General features: G+C 41.6%; 5 protein-coding genes across 6 annotated transcripts; 1 reads left to right on the top strand and 4 right to left on the bottom strand.

The window, feature by feature from the left end:
* Positions 1-686: 686 nt before the first annotated feature.
* Positions 687-5,284, bottom strand: LOC117563324 (NAD-dependent histone deacetylase sirtuin-1). The gene is made up of 3 exons (XM_034241587.2): positions 4,403-5,284; positions 3,092-3,936; positions 687-2,965 (listed from the first exon to the last, which is right to left on the bottom strand). Exons 1-3 carry the CDS (start codon positions 5,077-5,079, stop codon positions 1,581-1,583), a joined length of 2,907 nt encoding a protein of 968 aa, XP_034097478.1. The 5' UTR covers positions 5,080-5,284; the 3' UTR covers positions 687-1,580.
* Positions 5,285-5,844: 560 nt separating this feature from the next.
* LOC117563328 (dnaJ homolog subfamily A member 1) lies at positions 5,845-7,611 on the top strand. The gene is made up of 3 exons (XM_034241592.2): positions 5,845-6,056; positions 6,117-6,566; positions 6,627-7,611. Exons 1-3 carry the CDS (start codon positions 5,988-5,990, stop codon positions 7,302-7,304), a joined length of 1,197 nt encoding a protein of 398 aa, XP_034097483.1. The 5' UTR covers positions 5,845-5,987; the 3' UTR covers positions 7,305-7,611.
* Positions 7,612-8,146: 535 nt separating this feature from the next.
* On the bottom strand, positions 8,147-10,526 carry LOC117564938 (zinc finger protein 569). The gene is made up of 2 exons (XM_034243891.2): positions 8,988-10,526; positions 8,147-8,927 (listed from the first exon to the last, which is right to left on the bottom strand). The coding sequence occupies exons 1-2, from the start codon at positions 10,392-10,394 to the stop codon at positions 8,367-8,369; spliced, it is 1,968 nt and encodes a 655-aa protein (XP_034099782.1). The 5' UTR covers positions 10,395-10,526; the 3' UTR covers positions 8,147-8,366.
* An 835-nt stretch (positions 10,527-11,361) lies between these two features.
* Positions 11,362-12,854, bottom strand: LOC117564183 (glycogen synthase kinase-3 alpha). Of its 2 annotated transcripts, none has more exons than XM_034242855.2 (2): positions 12,742-12,854; positions 11,362-12,680 (listed from the first exon to the last, which is right to left on the bottom strand). In XM_034242855.2, exons 1-2 carry the CDS (start codon positions 12,743-12,745, stop codon positions 11,542-11,544), a joined length of 1,143 nt encoding a protein of 380 aa, XP_034098746.1. In that variant the 5' UTR covers positions 12,746-12,854; the 3' UTR covers positions 11,362-11,541. The 2 variants fall into 2 exon arrangements, with proteins under 2 accessions (XP_034098746.1, XP_034098747.1); XM_034242856.2 differs by having other exon boundaries at positions 11,362-12,677; positions 12,742-12,846.
* Positions 12,855-13,281: 427 nt separating this feature from the next.
* On the bottom strand, positions 13,282-13,670 carry LOC117564676 (probable small nuclear ribonucleoprotein G). Its single transcript, XM_034243543.2, has one exon. It carries the CDS (start codon positions 13,569-13,571, stop codon positions 13,344-13,346), a length of 228 nt encoding a protein of 75 aa, XP_034099434.1. The 5' UTR covers positions 13,572-13,670; the 3' UTR covers positions 13,282-13,343.
* Positions 13,671-17,646: the final 3,976 nt, after the last annotated feature.

The raw sequence follows: 17,646 nt of genomic DNA, 5'->3' as shown, positions 1-17,646 counted from the left end.
AGCACTATCGATTGGCAGTCAAAGATTTTAAGGATTTTATCAAAATGTTCGCCTCAATATGACAAATTTTTCCCAAGGGGGAGGCATAGAAAAAATGGCAAAAAGCCGGAAAATACGCTTATCTTGGCCATTTGAAGGACGATCAAGATGTCCTTTGGCACGATGATAGCTCTAGTTAATACAAACCGGGTGACAAACCAAAAAGGACGAAAGTCCTGTAAGCAGCCAAGTTACAAGGACATTTTTGTATACTAAAAATTGCGTATATCTCGGCCATATCCTGCCTGATCCTTGCGAGTTCTGTGTCAAACGAAGCGTATTAGTGTGGACTATCATCCTGCCAAAGGCCATCCAAATCGTCCTTGTAGTTATCGAGTTATCATGCAATTTGTGATTTTCACATGTTTGCTTAAGCCCTGAGATTGAAAAATTTCAAGTGTTGGATTCTTAGATGACCTCATATATTTTGATGCCATTCGATAGAGTTGGAGCTCGCGATCGTTGCAATGTGTATCCTTTAAAAATGTGACAGGATATGGCTAAGATAAAGTTGGGTTTCTTGCCGTTTTCGCTTGTGTCAACTTTGCACATGCGCAGCTTAGCTAAGCTTTTGATTAACTGGAAAAATACCCCAAGTATCATATCAAATGGCTTTTGTAGCTGCTCAACAACTTTCAATAGATTGATTTATTATTATTATTATAATATTATGATTTTGTTTGCTTTTTTTTGTTGATATTAATACAATTATTATTACAACTATGGGCTTATAACTCTAGTTTACAATTACGTTTGGTGGCTATTTATAGTATTTAATATATATTTGATAATTATGCTAAGTTTTTGATTAAACATTTTTTTAACACGCACACCAACAATGCTTGTCGTCATTGGCGCTAAGCTTCTCTGTGTGTGGGTGTGAATACGACTGTGTGTGTATGTGTATGTGCTTGTGCTTAGATGTGAGTGAGTGTGTAGGTGTGTGTGTGAGATGAGTGCAAATGTAAATATGTATGTACATATATATATGTATGTATCTAGCTGCCATAACCGTTAATAAGAGTGTTTAAGGAAAAGAGAAATTACAAAAAAACAAGGATGCTTATATACAGGGTGTTTTGTCCAGCTCTTAGTATACGTATATATTCTAGCTTATATATAATTATATAGATGTATAAGTGTGTGTAGAAAGTTGAGGCAATTTGCGCTAAAAAGTTCTTCTCTTGAAAGTTTCCTTCTTTTTTTTAAACTACGTATTTATAAAGGCCTCAATAACAACTTAATGTGGTAATAATATTAATAATATAAAAAATACTAACATTTACATACAATTGTGTTTGACGAATAAATATGAATACGAAATGAATATGATGAATGTAAAAATTGCATATCTGTGTAGATGAGTGTAGAAAATGTAGGAGGCGAAGAAGGGGAAGAGTATGTGATGCCTCGATTGCAATTGGGTTGTTTTTGAGCTTCTCTAGACATAGTTCACGTGCTCTCGTGGAGTAAAGAAATATATAGGCGACGCATTAAAAGAATAAATATTAAATTAATAGCCGGGCATTTGAATCAACAATTTAGACAGCTGTTGTTGGAGCAGCAGTTGGAGCTGTTCCCAAGCTGGGACGTCGCTTTTTGATGGGTGGCGGCGTTTCAGATTCAATCGCTGGCGAATTGCACTTGGCCTCGACTGCCGGTGATAGCGATTGCTCCACTGTGTCCGCGGTGCTGCGGCGTTTATTGCTCGGACTGCTATTGCAAGCGGATGGAGCGCTGCTGACTGATACGCCGCTGGTGATTTCGGTTACCAGATGCGCCTCCAAGGCGGGTGGCAGCAGAGGCGATAAGGGCACCGCATTCAGATCGCAGGCATCCTCATCGCCGGCCACCACATTGCCAAAGAGATCAGCGCCACGTCCAGTCGCCAGTCCATCATCATCATCGTCGTCGTCATCATCATCGCTGTAATCGTTGTCCCAAAACACCTGTGCACCGGGAAACACATACGAGCTGTGCTTGTTGTGGCAATAGAAAGTTCCAGGCTGTAGACGCTCCGCTGTCGTCTGACGCTTGCGCTGTGGCGGCGTTGGCGTTAAGCTGGGTGCCGCTGTCTTTGTTTCCACCATCATATTTGTGTCCAAGTTGCTGACATAGGCGTGAGCATTGTTGCTGGCATTGGAGAACTCGCCCTGCTCAATGCCGCTGTCCTTAGACGAATCAATCGACAGATGACGATAGCTGGCTGTGTTGGTGCTGCTGGCGGAGATCGAGCTGCTGCCGCTGCCAGAGCTGATGGCAGGCGGTGCTACGAGGCGATCACAACTTATAGCCGCCGTTTCATTCAACTCGACGAGAATATCGCTCTTAATGCGCTCGATGGCCGCATCGCGATCATCGGCGATTGGCGTTGTCTGTTGTGGAGTCAATTGTGCTCGCTTGTCCTGCACCGTTGCTGTGAATGTGGAAGACTCGAAGCCGCTGTCGGAGCAGGTGCCGGCCGAGGAGCCAAGCAGATAATCTGCTGAACCATTGGACTTTAACGATTGTGTATCCGTGTCCAGTTGCGATTGTTGTTCACTCTCCGAGCGGCAGTGTCGATGATGATGATTGTGATGATGCAGGTGGTGATGATGCAGATAGTAATCTGCTGGCGGCATTAGCTCCTTGGTTTCACGTAGCACAGCATCGTCATAGCACAACTGCTTCCAATCATCGTCGTTGTCGCTGGCCGACAGTCGATGGCAGATCTGATTGATAATCACATCTGAGTCGCCCAGCAGCTCAACATCGAACTTCAAATGATGCAGCTGCTCGCGGTTGATCAGAATCTGGGGCACCGTTGCTGGTATGCTGCTGGGAATGTGAGCGACGGGACGCACTTTGAGCGAGGAGCCGATCACAATCAACAGATCACACTTGTCCTTGTCCGTGGACATCACTGTGTGATATTCATCAGGCAAACCTGCAAACCAAAAATTACGTGAAATGAGTCTAGAGAGCAGGGATTGCAATGATTCTAAATTATCTACTTAGAACACAAAAAAGAAAATAAACTTGAATTTTATTATTATATTCGCTTCTTGCTTACCTTCGCCAAAGAAGACAATGTCGGGCTTCATGATGCCATTCTCGACGAGCTGCTTCAGCTGCTCCTCGGTGACTGCCACTGAGGCATCCACACTGTGCTCCACATTCGGCTGACACTGTGGGCAAACGGGAATGCGCTGGGCAAAAATGTCCGCTCGCAATGCATCCGCATTGCACTTATACTTGCATTTAGTGCACGAGGCCGTCGAGAAGGAGCCGTGGCATTCGATCACCCGTTGAATGCCAGCCACACGTTCCAGCGTATCGATGTTTTGCGTGTAGTTGCGCAACAGTTTGCCCTTCGTCTCGAGCATCTTGATGAAGTGATGGCATGGCGACGGCTTAAACTCACCCGGATAGATTTCCCGAGCGAATTTGTAGAACGGTCGCGGATCCCGTTTGAAGTAGTTAATGTCAAACATGGCCTGCGGATCTGGTAGATCGGGAAAATCGTGCGCCAACCGCGCATAGATGCCGTTAGTGGAACGAAAATCGGGTATGCCACAGGACACTGACACTCCGGCGCCTGTGAGCACAATGATCTTCTTTGAGTTCTGCACCAGATCGATGACATCATCAAAGGTATTCACATTATTCAGCTTGTTGCGCCGCTTTGGTTCGTTCAGCAGATGCGACAGATAATCCCACAACACCGACTCATCTATGTCCGCCGGCAGCTCGGAGGCAAAGTGCGGCATTATGCTGGCAATCACCTGACGAGGCATGCGTCCCAAAGCCGAGTGGAGTTCGCGCTGCTGCTGCCAACGCTGCCAATCGCTTTCGCTGGCCGAGGAGCAATCCGTCGAACTAGAGGAATCGTCATCGTCATCATCGCTGTTGGCCCAGCTGTAAATATTACATTTACAAGACATAACACAATTAAAAAGATCTGTATAATTATTTATTCAAATTTTATTCAAACTTTAAAATAACTATTTTCTTCAATTAATTTTAAAATAATCCTAATAAAAAACTTTGTTTTTTATTTTTTAATTTTGAGTTGATTTTTTTTTTATTTTTCTTCAATATTTCAATTTGTATGCGAATTTAAGATATGTAATTCTAATATAGATATAATGTAAACTTTTGAATAAAATTAACATAATTTAAATTTAAAAAATAAATATTTTTTGTGGATTTTAAAATTCTAATTGTTTTCTAAAAATATATAATCTTATTGTATTTTCAATATATTACAGATGTTATTTCTCCTATAAGACAGATTGCAAATAGGATTTACAAATAAAAATATTCACCAAGTATAAAAATGATATAAAATAAATATATTTTTAAATTTAAAAATAATTGCTACCTTGACTTGTAATCCTCATTGTCATCCTCATCCTCATCATCTTCATCATCCACTTCGGAGCAGGATTTCTCAAGACGTTTCGATGTCGGTTGCTCCATTAAATTGTTGTCCGTCAGTTTTTTGGCATTTTGATTGGCGCCAATTTCTTGTTCTGCCATTTGAGGCAATGTTTTTGTTTTGATTTCACTATTTGCTTTTGGTTGCGGTTCGCTTGTAGCTGTCGTTGTTGCCGCTGTCGATGTTGTTGCTGTGGGTGCTGGCTTCATGTTGTTTGTTGACAGAATTTCAGCGCCAAAATCAAAATTTGTCGGCGATCGGTCAAACATAATTAATGCATCATCATCTCGAGGAATATTGACGTCGCAAACATCGGCCAGCTCTTTGGCATTGATGTGGCCCAGTCGTATATCCATGTCCTCATACTTTTCCATTATTTTTCCAGGCGCGCAACACTCAGTTTTTCTCGCCCGTCCGTATTGCTTTCGTCTCTCTGTCTGCTTCTTGCCACACACACACGCACTCACACAAGCGTACACACGTTCACGCACAGCACTGCGCACACACACACCACCACCACAATCGAGTTGTTTCGATTTCTTCTTTTTGCTTTCACGCTTTCCGTTTTCTCCGCTCTTTCGTTGATACACACACAAAATTTTTACGTCTCTACTTTGCATCCATTTTTACTTGCGTGAAAAAAATCTTCAGTTGTCAATTAAGCGCAATTTTTTTTTCTTTAACACTTTTTTTCGACTTTAAATTAATTTTTTAATGTTTAATTATTTTTTCAACTTAATTTTAGCGAAAATTTTGCGTAAAATTTGTACGTAATCTCTGGAAAATTTTCCGAAGATATGACGTACAAAACGTCTAGTGAGCCCAAAGCGAATGTTGGAATAAATCGTTAAATTTCACCACGCCCAACGTGTACTCGGGACTGGCTACGTGAGACGATGAGTCATGTAGTTTTTTGTCTTGTTACACATTTGGTCACACTACATATCTTGCCATTCCCACAAAACGTAAACAGTCTCAATTATTAAATCCAAGTTAGGCTCGCTCTTTGGTTATTAATAAATTAATCTGTTTAGTTTATTTCAATAAATTAATTGAAAAACAAAAATCGTATAAAGTAAATTAAGATAATGGCACTGCAATATTTGAACTAACCACATATTCGTAAAGTATATTGATTGTTTTTGACCATAGCTTAAGGTAATAGTAGTAATTAATTATTACACTCATTTGCAGTAGCAATATTAAGTTTCTGTAGCAAGTGTGCTATCAGTTTGCATAAAGTAAATAAATAAATATTTTTTAAATTAAGCAATGCAACTGCACTGCAGTTTTTGAGCAGATACATAGCAAAAATACATTGCATACTTTTATGCGCACACAACAGCTGTTGTTACAGCTGTTTTAATTCGAGTTCCCTTGGAAAGTGGGACGAACAACAACACTAGCTCAACAATTGGAAAATAACAAAAACAGACGCAAAACAAAAAATGTTTTGAGCAACTATTATAGTGTCATAATATTAACAAAATTTACAGTACAGCTGCAATGTGTCTTTAATTTCGAACCAATGGACAAAATGGATTTATACGCCATTCTTGGCGTTACCAAAGATGCGCCTTCGGAGGAAATAAAAAAAGTAAGTACGTTACTTTTTTTGGATTCACTTTATGCTCATCATTTCTAACATTGCAATTAGAATTATCGCAAATTGGCTAAAGAGTTTCATCCGGATAAGAATCCAGAGTCAGGTGAGAAGTTTAAGGAAATCTCCTTCGCCTACGAAGTGCTTTCCGATCCGGAGAAGCGCCGCATCTACGACCGCTATGGCATAAAGGGACTGCAGGAGGGTGCTGAGGGCCACTCTGATGCCTCAGACTTTTTCGCCCAATGGTTTCCATTTGGCGGGGCTCCAACGGCCGAACGCACTCGTCGCGATGGACGCATTCTGGTGAAACTGGAGTTAACGCTGGAAGAGATCTATATGGGCAGCAAGCAGGAGAAACAGGTGCAGTACAAGCGGCAAAAGCTGTGCGACAAGTGCAATGGCGACGGCGGCCCAAAGGAGGCGCGTCAAGAATGCGAATCCTGCGGTGGCGCTGGACATACTGCCGCCTTTACATTTATGGGTTTGAGTGCCTTCGATGCGGTAAAGTTGATTGAAAGCTTAACCTAGAAGGAATATAACTGTTTCTTTCCATTTTGTCAGGTGTGTCCCACTTGCGATGGCAGAGGATTCACCATTAAGGAGAAGCTACGATGCAAGCTGTGCACAGGCAGCGGCTTCGTGGAGCAGCCCATGAATCGCAAAGTGGACATTGAACCCGGGGTGCCGCACATGTTGAAGCTGCCCTTTGCCAACGAGGGACATCAGCTGCGCAGCGGACAATTTGGCGATCTCTATGTGGTCATTGTGCAGGCGGAGCACACATTATTTCAACGACGCCATGCAAATCTCTATATGCGCGACTTGGAGATCAATTTAACCGAAGCTCTGTGTGGCTACACCCATTGCTTTAAGCATCTGGATGGACGTAATGTGTGCATGACAACGCAACCGGGCGAAGTGTTGCGTCACAATCATATCAAGATGATGCGCAATGGTGGCATGCCAGTGTTCCAGCAGCCCACAGATCATGGCGATCTCTATGTGCAGTTCAAGGTACAGATGCCGCCCAATGATTTTGCCACCCAACCGCAGTTGGCCATGCTCGAGGATTTGCTGCCCGCACGGGAACGCATCGCTGTTCCAGCTGGCGCCGAAGAAGTCAATATGACCGACTACAAGCCACAGGCGCGTCAGGCACGGCATGCGGATACCGACGACGATGATGACTATCACGGTCAGTCGCCGCACTTTGAAAGTGTCCAATGTCAGACGACTTAGTTGTGGGCATCGGCATACCCATGGCTATTGCAGTCGCAATATCTGCTCATCGATAGCTGGCGTTTACTGCCCCGACTGGGCGTGGATGAGCTGTGCTTCTTGGTGCCGCTGGTCGTCTTGCTATGCATAGTATTATTTTTCATACAGGAATGTTTGCTGTGAACACACACACATCACAGCGTGTGATGCAAAACTTTACTTCTTTTAGGCCCCTTACCTTACCCCCAAAAATGAGAAATTAGCTTAGCTAAATTGCAATATATGATTGTCATACAAGTGTTATTATTAAAGACCCTTACCCCATCCAGATCCCTCAATGTAGTGCTTATATTAGAACTATCCTCAAACATTCAACTTAACTTGCAAAGTTAGCAGCTAGTATAATACAAAATAACCAAAAACAAAAGATCTTTACCAACTTCGGTGAGCCGAAGCTTAAATATTCAAGCAGTGTTAAGTCAAAGCTAACTAATATTAATGTTATCTATATCATAACTAGCAAATCGATGGAATGAAAACTCAACTATCCGAATTGTAGGGCTTAGCAATTTATGTCCAATTAGAAAGTCCAGTTTTCCCTACATAAATAAATTCGTTCGCAGTTACGAAATACTTTATTCCTGTAATAGTTTCTATATCAACTGAGCGATATAGCGGTCCAATTTAGCATACACTTGGCAAGATTATATAGAAGAATATATAGCTAGGTTTCTGCACCTGGATCCAATTCAGTATCAATTCTATCCTTCAACTTAAATTCGCAAATCGTATGATATACCGAGTCCAAATTCCAAATATGTATCTTAACAATTTCATGGTATAGCAATCCGAATCGTCCAGCTTTAATCGGAATCATATAGAAACTCTGCTTGGGTATTACAATTTCGAAGAATAGTCTCAAGTAAAAATACACATAAATAAATGCCTTATAGCTTTGTTGCCAACTAAAATCTCATATTATAATTATGATAGTATTCTATGTTTGTTAGATCTAATTCCTAAATTAATGCAAATTGGTTTACAAATAAAAACATACATATATAGAAATTGTCTAATCTACGTCTAATCCTGCTGTTCAGCTTGAGCTTCTCTCTTTCTATGTTTCTTCTTTGATTTATGTGGCTTCTGATTCTGTTCAGGCATCTGCTGCTCCTGATGTTGCTTGCTGACGACTCGCAGATCGAGTGCAGCATCCACATCTGCTTGTGCATCATCCTCATCATCTGGCTGTGGCAATGCCAGCATATGCTGATCTGAGCTGCTCGAGTGCATCTCGCCGCAACGCATTGTCTTGGCGTCGGCAACCTGCTCGGCGCTGACCTTCATCAAAGTGAGATACTGATTGTACTTGGCATAGTTGCGTCTGCCCGTCTCATCGTTCATCAGCACCTGAGCCTGCACATGCGACTTGTCGCGCATTGTCTTCAGACGGATGTGCTTGGTGATGTCCCAGCGCCAATTGGAGCGATACGAGCACAGCGAGCACTCGAAAGGTTTCCGATTCAAATGGCCAACGATGTGCACATGAAAACGCGATGCGGTGGCAGCCCAAAAGGTGCAATGCGGACACTTGAACACCTTCTTCAGTGCATCTGAATCCTCGGGCTGCAGTGGCTCTGTGACCTGCTTGGCGATGGCATCTATGAAAGGAGTTGCTCATATGACAAGGTGTTGCTAGCTTACCTCTCCATAGCCTGGCGCTGTTTCGACGCCGTAGTAGCTCGTCTCGTTGCGATATTCCTCCTCGTTGACTTCCTCTTTGCTGTCCGAGTCGCCCCCCAGATTCGAGTTGCTGCGCAGTGCTGGCTCGCATTGCTGCAAATGCTGGACCAACTCCATGGCATTCGGCACAATCTGATGGCAATGGGAGCAGCTAATGGGTGGCAGATCCGGTGAATCGTACCACTTCTCCGGACTGGAACTGGCTTCGATCTTGAGCTGCTTTTGTGGCGACTGCTGTTGTTGCTGTTGATCCTGTCCAAAGCGTCCCAGTGTCACATGGTGATTCATCTCGTGTATAGTCATAGATTGCTTAATGTTGGTGCTGAAATCGCAAACACTGCACATCAAGTAGCCATTGGTGCCATGATTCCTCGTGTGCCTCTCCAGATTCCATTTGTACGGCGAATGGAAATCACACGAACCGCACTTGATCAGCGGCATTGAATGGTACTTGACATGCTTCTTGAACCTGGCACGAATCGGTGTGCTATAAGAGCATTTCTGGCATTGATATTCATTGGCGTTGCTGCTGCTGCTGGCCGAGAGATCCAGCGCCTTGGTTTCCTCAACAGGTGCAAGTGACAAGTCATCGGAATCGGAGCTGCTCACCTCGGCATCACGTTCCACATCCTCGCTGGGCATGGTGGGCGGTAGTAGGCACATTTGGAACTCAAAGGCCATCGAGAATATGTTGCCGCTGCGTGCAACCAATTGCTGCAACTGCTGCAGCTGTTGCTGGCGACTGAAGGCCTCCACATTGTTGAGCAGCTGCTGCTCCAGCGTCTGCAGTTCGTTCTTCAGCTGTGTCAGCGATGGTGCAACAGGCGCAATTGAAGCTGGCATCTCGATGCTCTCCTCAAGGCGTCGCTTGCGTGCCTCGCGATTGCAGTGACGTCGTCCAGCGGCACCGCTGCTATCAACATCGGAGCAGCCATGCACCATCTTCATGTGGCGCACCAGCTTCTGAAAGTGTCGTGAGGCGTAGAGACACAATTTGCACTCGTTGATCACGATCTTCTCGCCGTGCACATCGCGCAAATGCGACAGGTGACTGCGCGGATTCTGCGTGAAGAACGCGCAGCTATTGCAGCTATAGTTGCGCCTAATCTTGCACTGTGGCAGCTCCTCCTCGCTTTGAGTGGTGGTGGCGGTGGTGTTCACCACTGGGAGCGCAAAGCTTCGATTGTTGAGCAACTGCAGCTGTCGCTCCAACTGCTGGGCATCCAGCGGAGGATGTGTCGTAGCTGTTGGAATACTTTCTGCTAACTCACTGGTATCCATTCCAGTTTTAAAAACCGTGACTCCGCTGACCAGACTCCGCACTAGAAGCTGACTGCCAGCACGCTGCACCATCGAAGGCAATTCCATGATGATTTAATTGGATTACCAAATTTATTTAGTTCACAATTATTTCACGTTTTATTTTCGACGACTTTTTTTTGCTGTTCACTTTTTTTTCCCCTCGATGCTAACACTTCGAGAGCTCGTCACGAAATAAACACCACGTTTTGTCACCGTCAAGGCAATGGTCGACTTTTTGTTTTTGTTCTCGGTTTTTGGACTGACAGAAAAGGCTACTGTGGTCCCCGGAACTTTCAGAGCGGTTCTTTCGGCTCGACTCCCATGGCAAAGTCTACTTCTGGCTTGCAAAAGGTCTGTCGTCTGTTGTTTGTCAACAGTCTGGTTCGATTTGACCGAAATACCAAATAAATATGCTACGAGTTCTACGCAAACTGATATTCAATTGAACTACCGAAAAATTTCAGAAATTTTCGCGGAACCACTAAAAATTATGTAGAGAGGGAAATATGTACAGAAGTAAATTTGAGGACCGTTTAATTAATATTTAAATATTTTAATTTCTTTCTGGAGCAATAAGAACGCAGGTGCAGAATTCTGCAGAAAAATAAAAATAACAATAACATCCTAGTCCAAGAGACAAGGAAGATGATTAGAGCCCAATTGGAATACCCTTTAAATTGAACAATTATAAAAGTTCTGCAAATGAAGAAAACTACATTTACATATCATTGTAATCAAATGATTTATGCAATAGATGGGAAAAAAACTGTATTTATTTTTTCTTAATTTTAATTTAATTAAATTCTAATTATTACATTTTAAATGTTCATGAACTAAAACGAGAAATTAAAAAAAAACCTTGATAAAAATATATTAATGAGGATAGTTTATTATATTTAAGTTGATTATGTTTTTTTTTTCTTGTAAAAGTTTAACCGACCAATCAAAAAACAATACATACAAAAAAAAAAAAAAAATTAGAAATTATAAATTTTTAAACAAAGTTTTACTAGCCAGTAAAAAGAAATACATTTTCCATGAACAAAATAACATAAGAGTAAGAGTTAAGCTTTTAGTTCATTTAGAGCAGTTACAAAAGAATTCCAAATACTTAAGAGCGAGCTGGGTGTCTTTATCGCAAGCGAGTAATACTCACCCCGATCAAAAAGGCAACTAATGCTAATACCTGAAGAAATATGCATGCCACTTAAAGCTAATCCTCTTCTGTTTTTATAATTTTCTCCTTCTCCTCCTTTTCGGCGATTTTCAACGGCAGCAGCAGCAACGACAAGCTCGTATCGATGCTCATCTCATGCGAACTGAAGTTGAAGAGTGGTGGCAAAGGGACACCATTTGGCATAGGTTTCTTCATCATCTCCATGAGACGCAGCTCATCAAAACTGCAATGAGCACAAGCTCCCAGTGCTGAGATGCGTGCATCGGAATCGTATAGCAGGCAAAAGTTGAGCAGCTCCTGCAAATCGTTTGGCACTTCGGTCTTCAAGAGTAGCACCCATTCGGGACGTGTTTCGACGATCACCTTACTGACACCGCTTGCCTCCTTCATGCGTGGCGCCTGCTCCAAGCCATAGGTGCCCAGCGTGAGAACACAATTCAGCAGCTGCTCCCGATCGCTGTCAAAGTGCTCAAAGAGCGGAAAGCTATTGATGATCTCGGCCAGCACACAGCCAGCACTCCAAACGTCCACTGCAGTGGAGTAGTAGGCACAGCTCCCGAAGAGTTCGGGAGCGCGATAGAGTCGCGAAGATGCCGTAACACGAAGATCCGCGAGTTGCGACTGCCCGATGAAGAAGGCGTTACTAAAGCCGCCGAGTCGCAGATTCATGGTCAGCGGATCGATCAGCAGATGGTTCAGCTTTACGTCGCGATGACAAATGCCATGCGAGTGCACAAAGGCCAGGGCTCGAAACATTTGATAGGCAATGATGCGCACATAGGTCAGTGGCATGCAGCGATCCTTCTGCTCCAAGATGTAGCCCTGCAATGACATGGGCATGCGATCCAGCGCCAGCAGTGAATACTTTTGTATCGGTTCACCCAAATTGACATGTATGTTTTTGTACAGCTGCACAATGTTGCAGTGATCCTTCAAACAATTCAAAACGTCCACCTCGCGATTTAGCGGATCGTGTAGCACCTGCTTTAAGGCCACTATACGGTTCGATTTATTGAGAAGAGCATTATAGACATTGCCAAAGGAGCCCACATTAATCGGTTCGTGGACAGTGATCAAGCTGAACTGCGGGGACTCCCCGATGCCACTTAACACTTTGGCTATGTAAATTGTGCCGTCAGGTATTAAATCCAGATTCGCGTTTGTAGATTCCTCTGCTATTTTGTAGATGTAGTATTTAGTGAAATTTTTATTCTACTTTTTATTCACTTTGCTTACCCATTTTGCTAAACTTGTTTTGTTGGGCTGACAATTAAGTGACTAGCACGCTGCTTTTTGTCAATTAAAAAGTTGTATATCAAAAGAGCCACAAATTGAACGTCAAGGCGGAAAAAGCGCGTAGTGTTGAAAAGCTTTGTATTTTTTCAACGAGACTGGTCACCCTAATCGATTGGAACCGATTATTTTTTGTTTGTGAACAGCGTATTACAAATTGTATGGAATTTGACTATGGAAAACGTTTTGCGAGTAATTTTTACAAAGAAATTTGAAAGAAAATATTATTAACTTAACTAAATGTTTTTCAGCGTAGACGTATTAATTATTGGGCGCTTAAGAAGTATTTTGATTTGCTTAAGATTTTGTTAGGTTAACTTCGAGCGAATAGTTGATGTGTCCTTTTAACTGGACACTTGTCAGATTATTTAATTATTATTAAATCATTTAGGCAAAGAAATTTAATTGTGCATTTATTTAATGAGTGAACTTCGAGTACAATAGTTCACAAAAGTGATTACATATGTTTGTTTTCTTATAAATAAATACATATGTATGTAGTTTGCATTTAAACATTAAGTTGTGAAACTGCGCTTAGATTGTCGTTAAACTCTTTCCATAACCTCAAGATTGACGATGCTATTGCCGCGGACTATCACAATGCCAATGCTGTTCTTCTTCTTCTTTTCCAACTCTACGGCTTCTTCCAGCACCACGTTCATAAAGGGATCGTATCCACGCAATATTCCAGTAACTGTGCGAGCGCCACTCATCGAAAGCATTATTCGCTTGCCCATGTATCGCTTCAGATCTGGAGCATGTGCTTTCGACATTTTGTTAAGGTTCTGTTGTGAAAATGAACCGAGAAGGCCAAGTCCAAATACGTGTTAGTAAAAAGGGTGACCGTTTTGTCGTAATTATCACTTAGTGTGGTGAATAACTACTTTCGTGGTACACAGCAATTTTAATCGCAGCGTTGCCAGATCGAGCAATTGGCAAACGGCACGAGAATAACAAAATACACAAAATTAAAAAAAAGCGAGTTACCAGAAAATCTGGATGCTTAAACATCACGTGAAAAACTTTAATAACAACATTTTTAGACAACATTTAGGCCTGTGGATGGCCTGCTTAAGTTTGTCGACGTATTCATGTAATATATACAAAAAAAAAAAAAAAATGGTTATACCATATATCCATATGAGTAGTTAATTAAAAGTTTACAAGAAACATACGGTGAACATTAATCAGCAATGCTGATTCAGCATTAAGTAGAATGACAAAAAGAATCTTGCGTCACTTGAATTATGAATAAAAATGTTGCCTATCTTAAAGGGGTAACACTTATAAAATTTTCCAATCAAATTCTTGCTAATTTACTCACCATTTTCGATCGACATGGATTCATTTTGCCATGTTTCCTAATCCTCGCCTAAAAAAGAAATACGCCTAAAAAAGAAATACAAAAAATTTGATTATAAAATTTTCTAATAATATATGTATGTATATATGTATATAATTTCCATCTATCTTTGTTACCATTATTTCAAATAAGAAATAAATAAAAAAAATAATAATATAAGTTAGAAATATGAATTAAAAAATTATTTTATATTAAGTTCAAGTAAACCATCATTACAAAGACCAAGAAAGCACAGCTTAGTATTTAATTTGTTTGTTGTGATGCGACCATGAACCAGATTACGTGTTTGAGCCTGGTTGAAAGCATTCGCTCGCCAAGTTGTAGACAGAGACACTGTTATTATGTTGAATTTGGATTGGGGCTTTAAGGCGATAAGTCAGCCAATGTTTTGGGTGTATGCACGAGACTATATACTAAAGAATGCAGCCATTATCATTTCCGGTTGCCACGATAAACTTTTACCAACAAAACTTTATGGGCAGCACAAAACAAACATGGAATCAGACAGCAAACGAGAGAGAGAGAGAGAGCGAGAAAGATAGAGAAGCTATTGCGGAAATGTCGCTTGCCATGCTTCTCTGTGGTTCAGAGTTGAAATTCATGTAATTCCATTAACACAGACAACTTCCGTTGGACGAGCAAATGACAGGCTCGCCTAATGGGCGACGCGTGTGCCACGACACAGAGCTGAAGCTCTGTCTGTGGATTTGGCTCTAGCTCTGAATGTGTATTTGGATGTTGGATTCTCTCTCTGTGAATGTGGCTTAGCATTGTGGCATATTCAGGCCCCGACAAATATTCCAGTTACGAGTAGCAGGCTCTTCATTTTTGGCCGCCAGCCAGTTGACGGCATTAAAGTTAAATACCCAAATTCAAATGGCATATTTTACGATGGCATAAACTGCAGCAAGTGCAACAGGTTTTTCTCCCCCCTTAGCAGCCATTTTACCATCGGAAGCTGTGAAATACGGCTAAAACGGAAATAAACGCCAGGCCAAAAAATGCCAAGTGTCAAGGGCTACGTTGAGTTATTCAGGATATCCTTTGACATCCTCGTTTACGGGCCGGGACCGTAGCGAAATGTTCGTCCTCTCTGGCCTGTCAGTGTAATTACAAGGTGTTTGATTTGATGCTTAGAATCGAATAATTTATGCGGTAAAATGGGATTGTAGTCTCTTTGTCGAAATAATTTAAGGCATTGAAATGTAGTTGGAAAAAAAACTGAATTTTTAAATTTCAGATAAGCAAAAAAAATATTTTGTTATATGCGATTTAAACATTGTAATTGCAATGATGAATATTCTTGCTTTTTGGAATACAAATTAAAACATTCATCCGACATGAAGTATTGCAAAGAACACCATAAAAAGTATTGCATATCAGCAAGGCGCATTTGATATGTTGATTGAAAATCCACGCACAACATTAATTTACACAAATTAGTGAAAAGTAAATTTGTTGACGTCTAAGTTCTATAATCTTTTAGTTATAGAGCAGTTTTAAATAAATAATTTTACTGAAAAGCAGACAAAGAAATTCTGTAATGAAAATATACGATATTTCAGTCTAATTCTACTTGAAGATTTTCATCTCCGACCTTTAACTGCCAATCTGACAATTTTGTACTCGATGTAAATAAAGTAATTCATCAATACGCCAAATATTTCCTTTGGTATACTTCTAGTATTCTTTGTGGTACTTTAATTTGGTATATTATAGGAATAATACCGTACTGAATTACTTTTATTTAAAATACGTAACAGGTCTCTCACAGCTGAACACATTCGACTGTAACATTCTCAGGCATAGCACTTCAACATTGCTTTTAGTGTCACTATTTTAAGCATACCCCGCATCGAATTCGCATTTTGCGAGGTATAGGAAGAGTATTACCTTGACGCAACACCATCGTTGAGTACCCTCAACCATGAAATTCACATTCTTGGAGCCTTTGAAATGGAAATCGTGCCAAGTTCTCGCTCAGCGCGCTCTCAAAGTCAATGGCAATTGCAATGGGGCAATTCGTGGGAAAATCTTTCGATTGCATTCTATTAAAGCTGAGCCCACTAACTATACTATAAAGTGTGTCTCTCTTTGTGTGTGTGTGAATTGTATTTGTACTTACTCGTAATTAACAGCATTGAATGCGCTAAGCTTGCAAAACATCTCTTTCACCTTCCCCCGCTCCCGCCTCCACCCCCGGCCGTTCCGTCTCTCGCATCTGTGTTGCAAATTTGTGCAAATTGAAAAATCTTTCAAGACAACGACGACTTGGTTGTTGTTTTTCTCGTCGTCGTCGGTGGCGGCAGTCACACCTTTGTTGCTTTTACTCTTGTTGTTGTTGTTATTGTTGCTGATGGTGATGATGCACTGCGGTTGCTGCTGCTGTGTCTCGACTGCGGTCTTGACCTTGAACTTGGTATTAGATGTGCGCTCACTAAAAACCGGTTGCTTACCTGCTGCTGCCTCGGCTTTTGTGCTGTAAATTAATGGGATCCACAAGAAAAGCGGTAACAAGCAACCAGCACGAGGTAGTACCGACAACAACAACAACAGCACCTACTACTTTACTCGGTTGAGTAACAACTGGTTGGGGCATTTTACAGAAATTACCATTTTAAAATGAACAAAGGGCTCATAATTAAAATTAAATCACTTTCCTATGCTAAATTCATGCCGCTGATAACAACAAGCAATCGAGGGCCAGTCAGCAGGAGAAGGAGGAGGAGGAGCAACAGCTATACTTGTTCTATGGTTACAATTCTAATTAAGGCCTGAAAGCGCGGCAATAAAAATAAAAAATATAACACAGCAAAACGCGGCCCAGACTTCCCCAGGCGACCACAGGGCAAATAAAACGCACACACACCGAAAAGGGACAGAGAGTGAGGGAGGAAGGTAGGGGAGGAGGTTCAGGCGGGGTGCCCAACATGTTGCGCCAGAGCCGCAGCTAATCCGGGACGCCACTAAGTATGCTACAGGTCAGGGAAGGAAGACGACGACCGAGGCACCCTGTAGTTGTAGTTGTAGCTGTAGATGTAACATTTTATTGGCTGGGTGCCGTTCGTGGAGAGGTGGTGGGTGTGTGTTTTTTTGGGGTGCTGTGCTGCGGCTGCCTGTTAAATTTTAAAAACAACAACAAACAAACGAGCGAGTTCAAAAAAAAACAAAAAACAAAAACACCAAAGCAGACATGCCGCCAGTGTAGGCATAATATGTTAGACTTTAAGCTAATTTGTTTGGTTTACCAACATTTTGCGCAACACAGGCGTATACGTAATATTTATTAATTTATGAGAAATTTAAGCGCAGCGCATTTAAAGCAACGCTTAGCGATTTGAGTTGAATAAAAGATATATACTGAAGGGTGACTTGTGTACTTTAGAGGTATTTGTAAGCAACTTAAATACATTGTATTTTAATTGAATTTAAGTGATGGGAAAGTACAAGAAATGTTTTCAAAATTCTTGATTCTTAACACTTAT

This window comes from Drosophila albomicans, chromosome 2L, assembly GCF_009650485.2.
Source record: "Drosophila albomicans strain 15112-1751.03 chromosome 2L, ASM965048v2, whole genome shotgun sequence".
NCBI classification, from domain to species: domain Eukaryota; kingdom Metazoa; phylum Arthropoda; class Insecta; order Diptera; family Drosophilidae; genus Drosophila; species Drosophila albomicans.
This window is presented reverse-complemented; position numbering and strand designations above follow the sequence as displayed.

What these genes read in the sequence shown, in the direction of transcription:
- LOC117563324 (XM_034241587.2), bottom strand. Translation starts at nt 5,079, where the DNA reads ATGCAAAGTAGAGACGTAAAAATTTTGTGTGTGTATCAACGAAAGAGC. An exon ending in AATGAGGATTACAAGTCAAG is followed by an intron (nt 3,937 to 4,402) that starts GTAGCAATTATT and finishes TAATATTTACAG; the next exon opens with CTGGGCCAACAGCGATGATG. An exon ending in CATTGTCTTCTTTGGCGAAG is followed by an intron (nt 2,966 to 3,091) that starts GTAAGCAAGAAG and finishes TTTGGTTTGCAG; the next exon opens with GTTTGCCTGATGAATATCAC.
- LOC117563328 (XM_034241592.2), top strand. Translation starts at nt 5,988, where the DNA reads ATGGACAAAATGGATTTATACGCCATTCTTGGCGTTACCAAAGATGCG. An exon ending in CTTCGGAGGAAATAAAAAAA is followed by an intron (nt 6,057 to 6,116) that starts GTAAGTACGTTA and finishes CATTGCAATTAG; the next exon opens with AATTATCGCAAATTGGCTAA. An exon ending in GTTTGAGTGCCTTCGATGCG is followed by an intron (nt 6,567 to 6,626) that starts GTAAAGTTGATT and finishes CCATTTTGTCAG; the next exon opens with GTGTGTCCCACTTGCGATGG.
- LOC117564938 (XM_034243891.2), bottom strand. Translation starts at nt 10,394, where the DNA reads ATGGAATTGCCTTCGATGGTGCAGCGTGCTGGCAGTCAGCTTCTAGTG. An exon ending in CAGCGCCAGGCTATGGAGAG is followed by an intron (nt 8,928 to 8,987) that starts GTAAGCTAGCAA and finishes ATCGCCAAGCAG; the next exon opens with GTCACAGAGCCACTGCAGCC.
- LOC117564676 (XM_034243543.2), bottom strand. Translation starts at nt 13,571, where the DNA reads ATGTCGAAAGCACATGCTCCAGATCTGAAGCGATACATGGGCAAGCGA.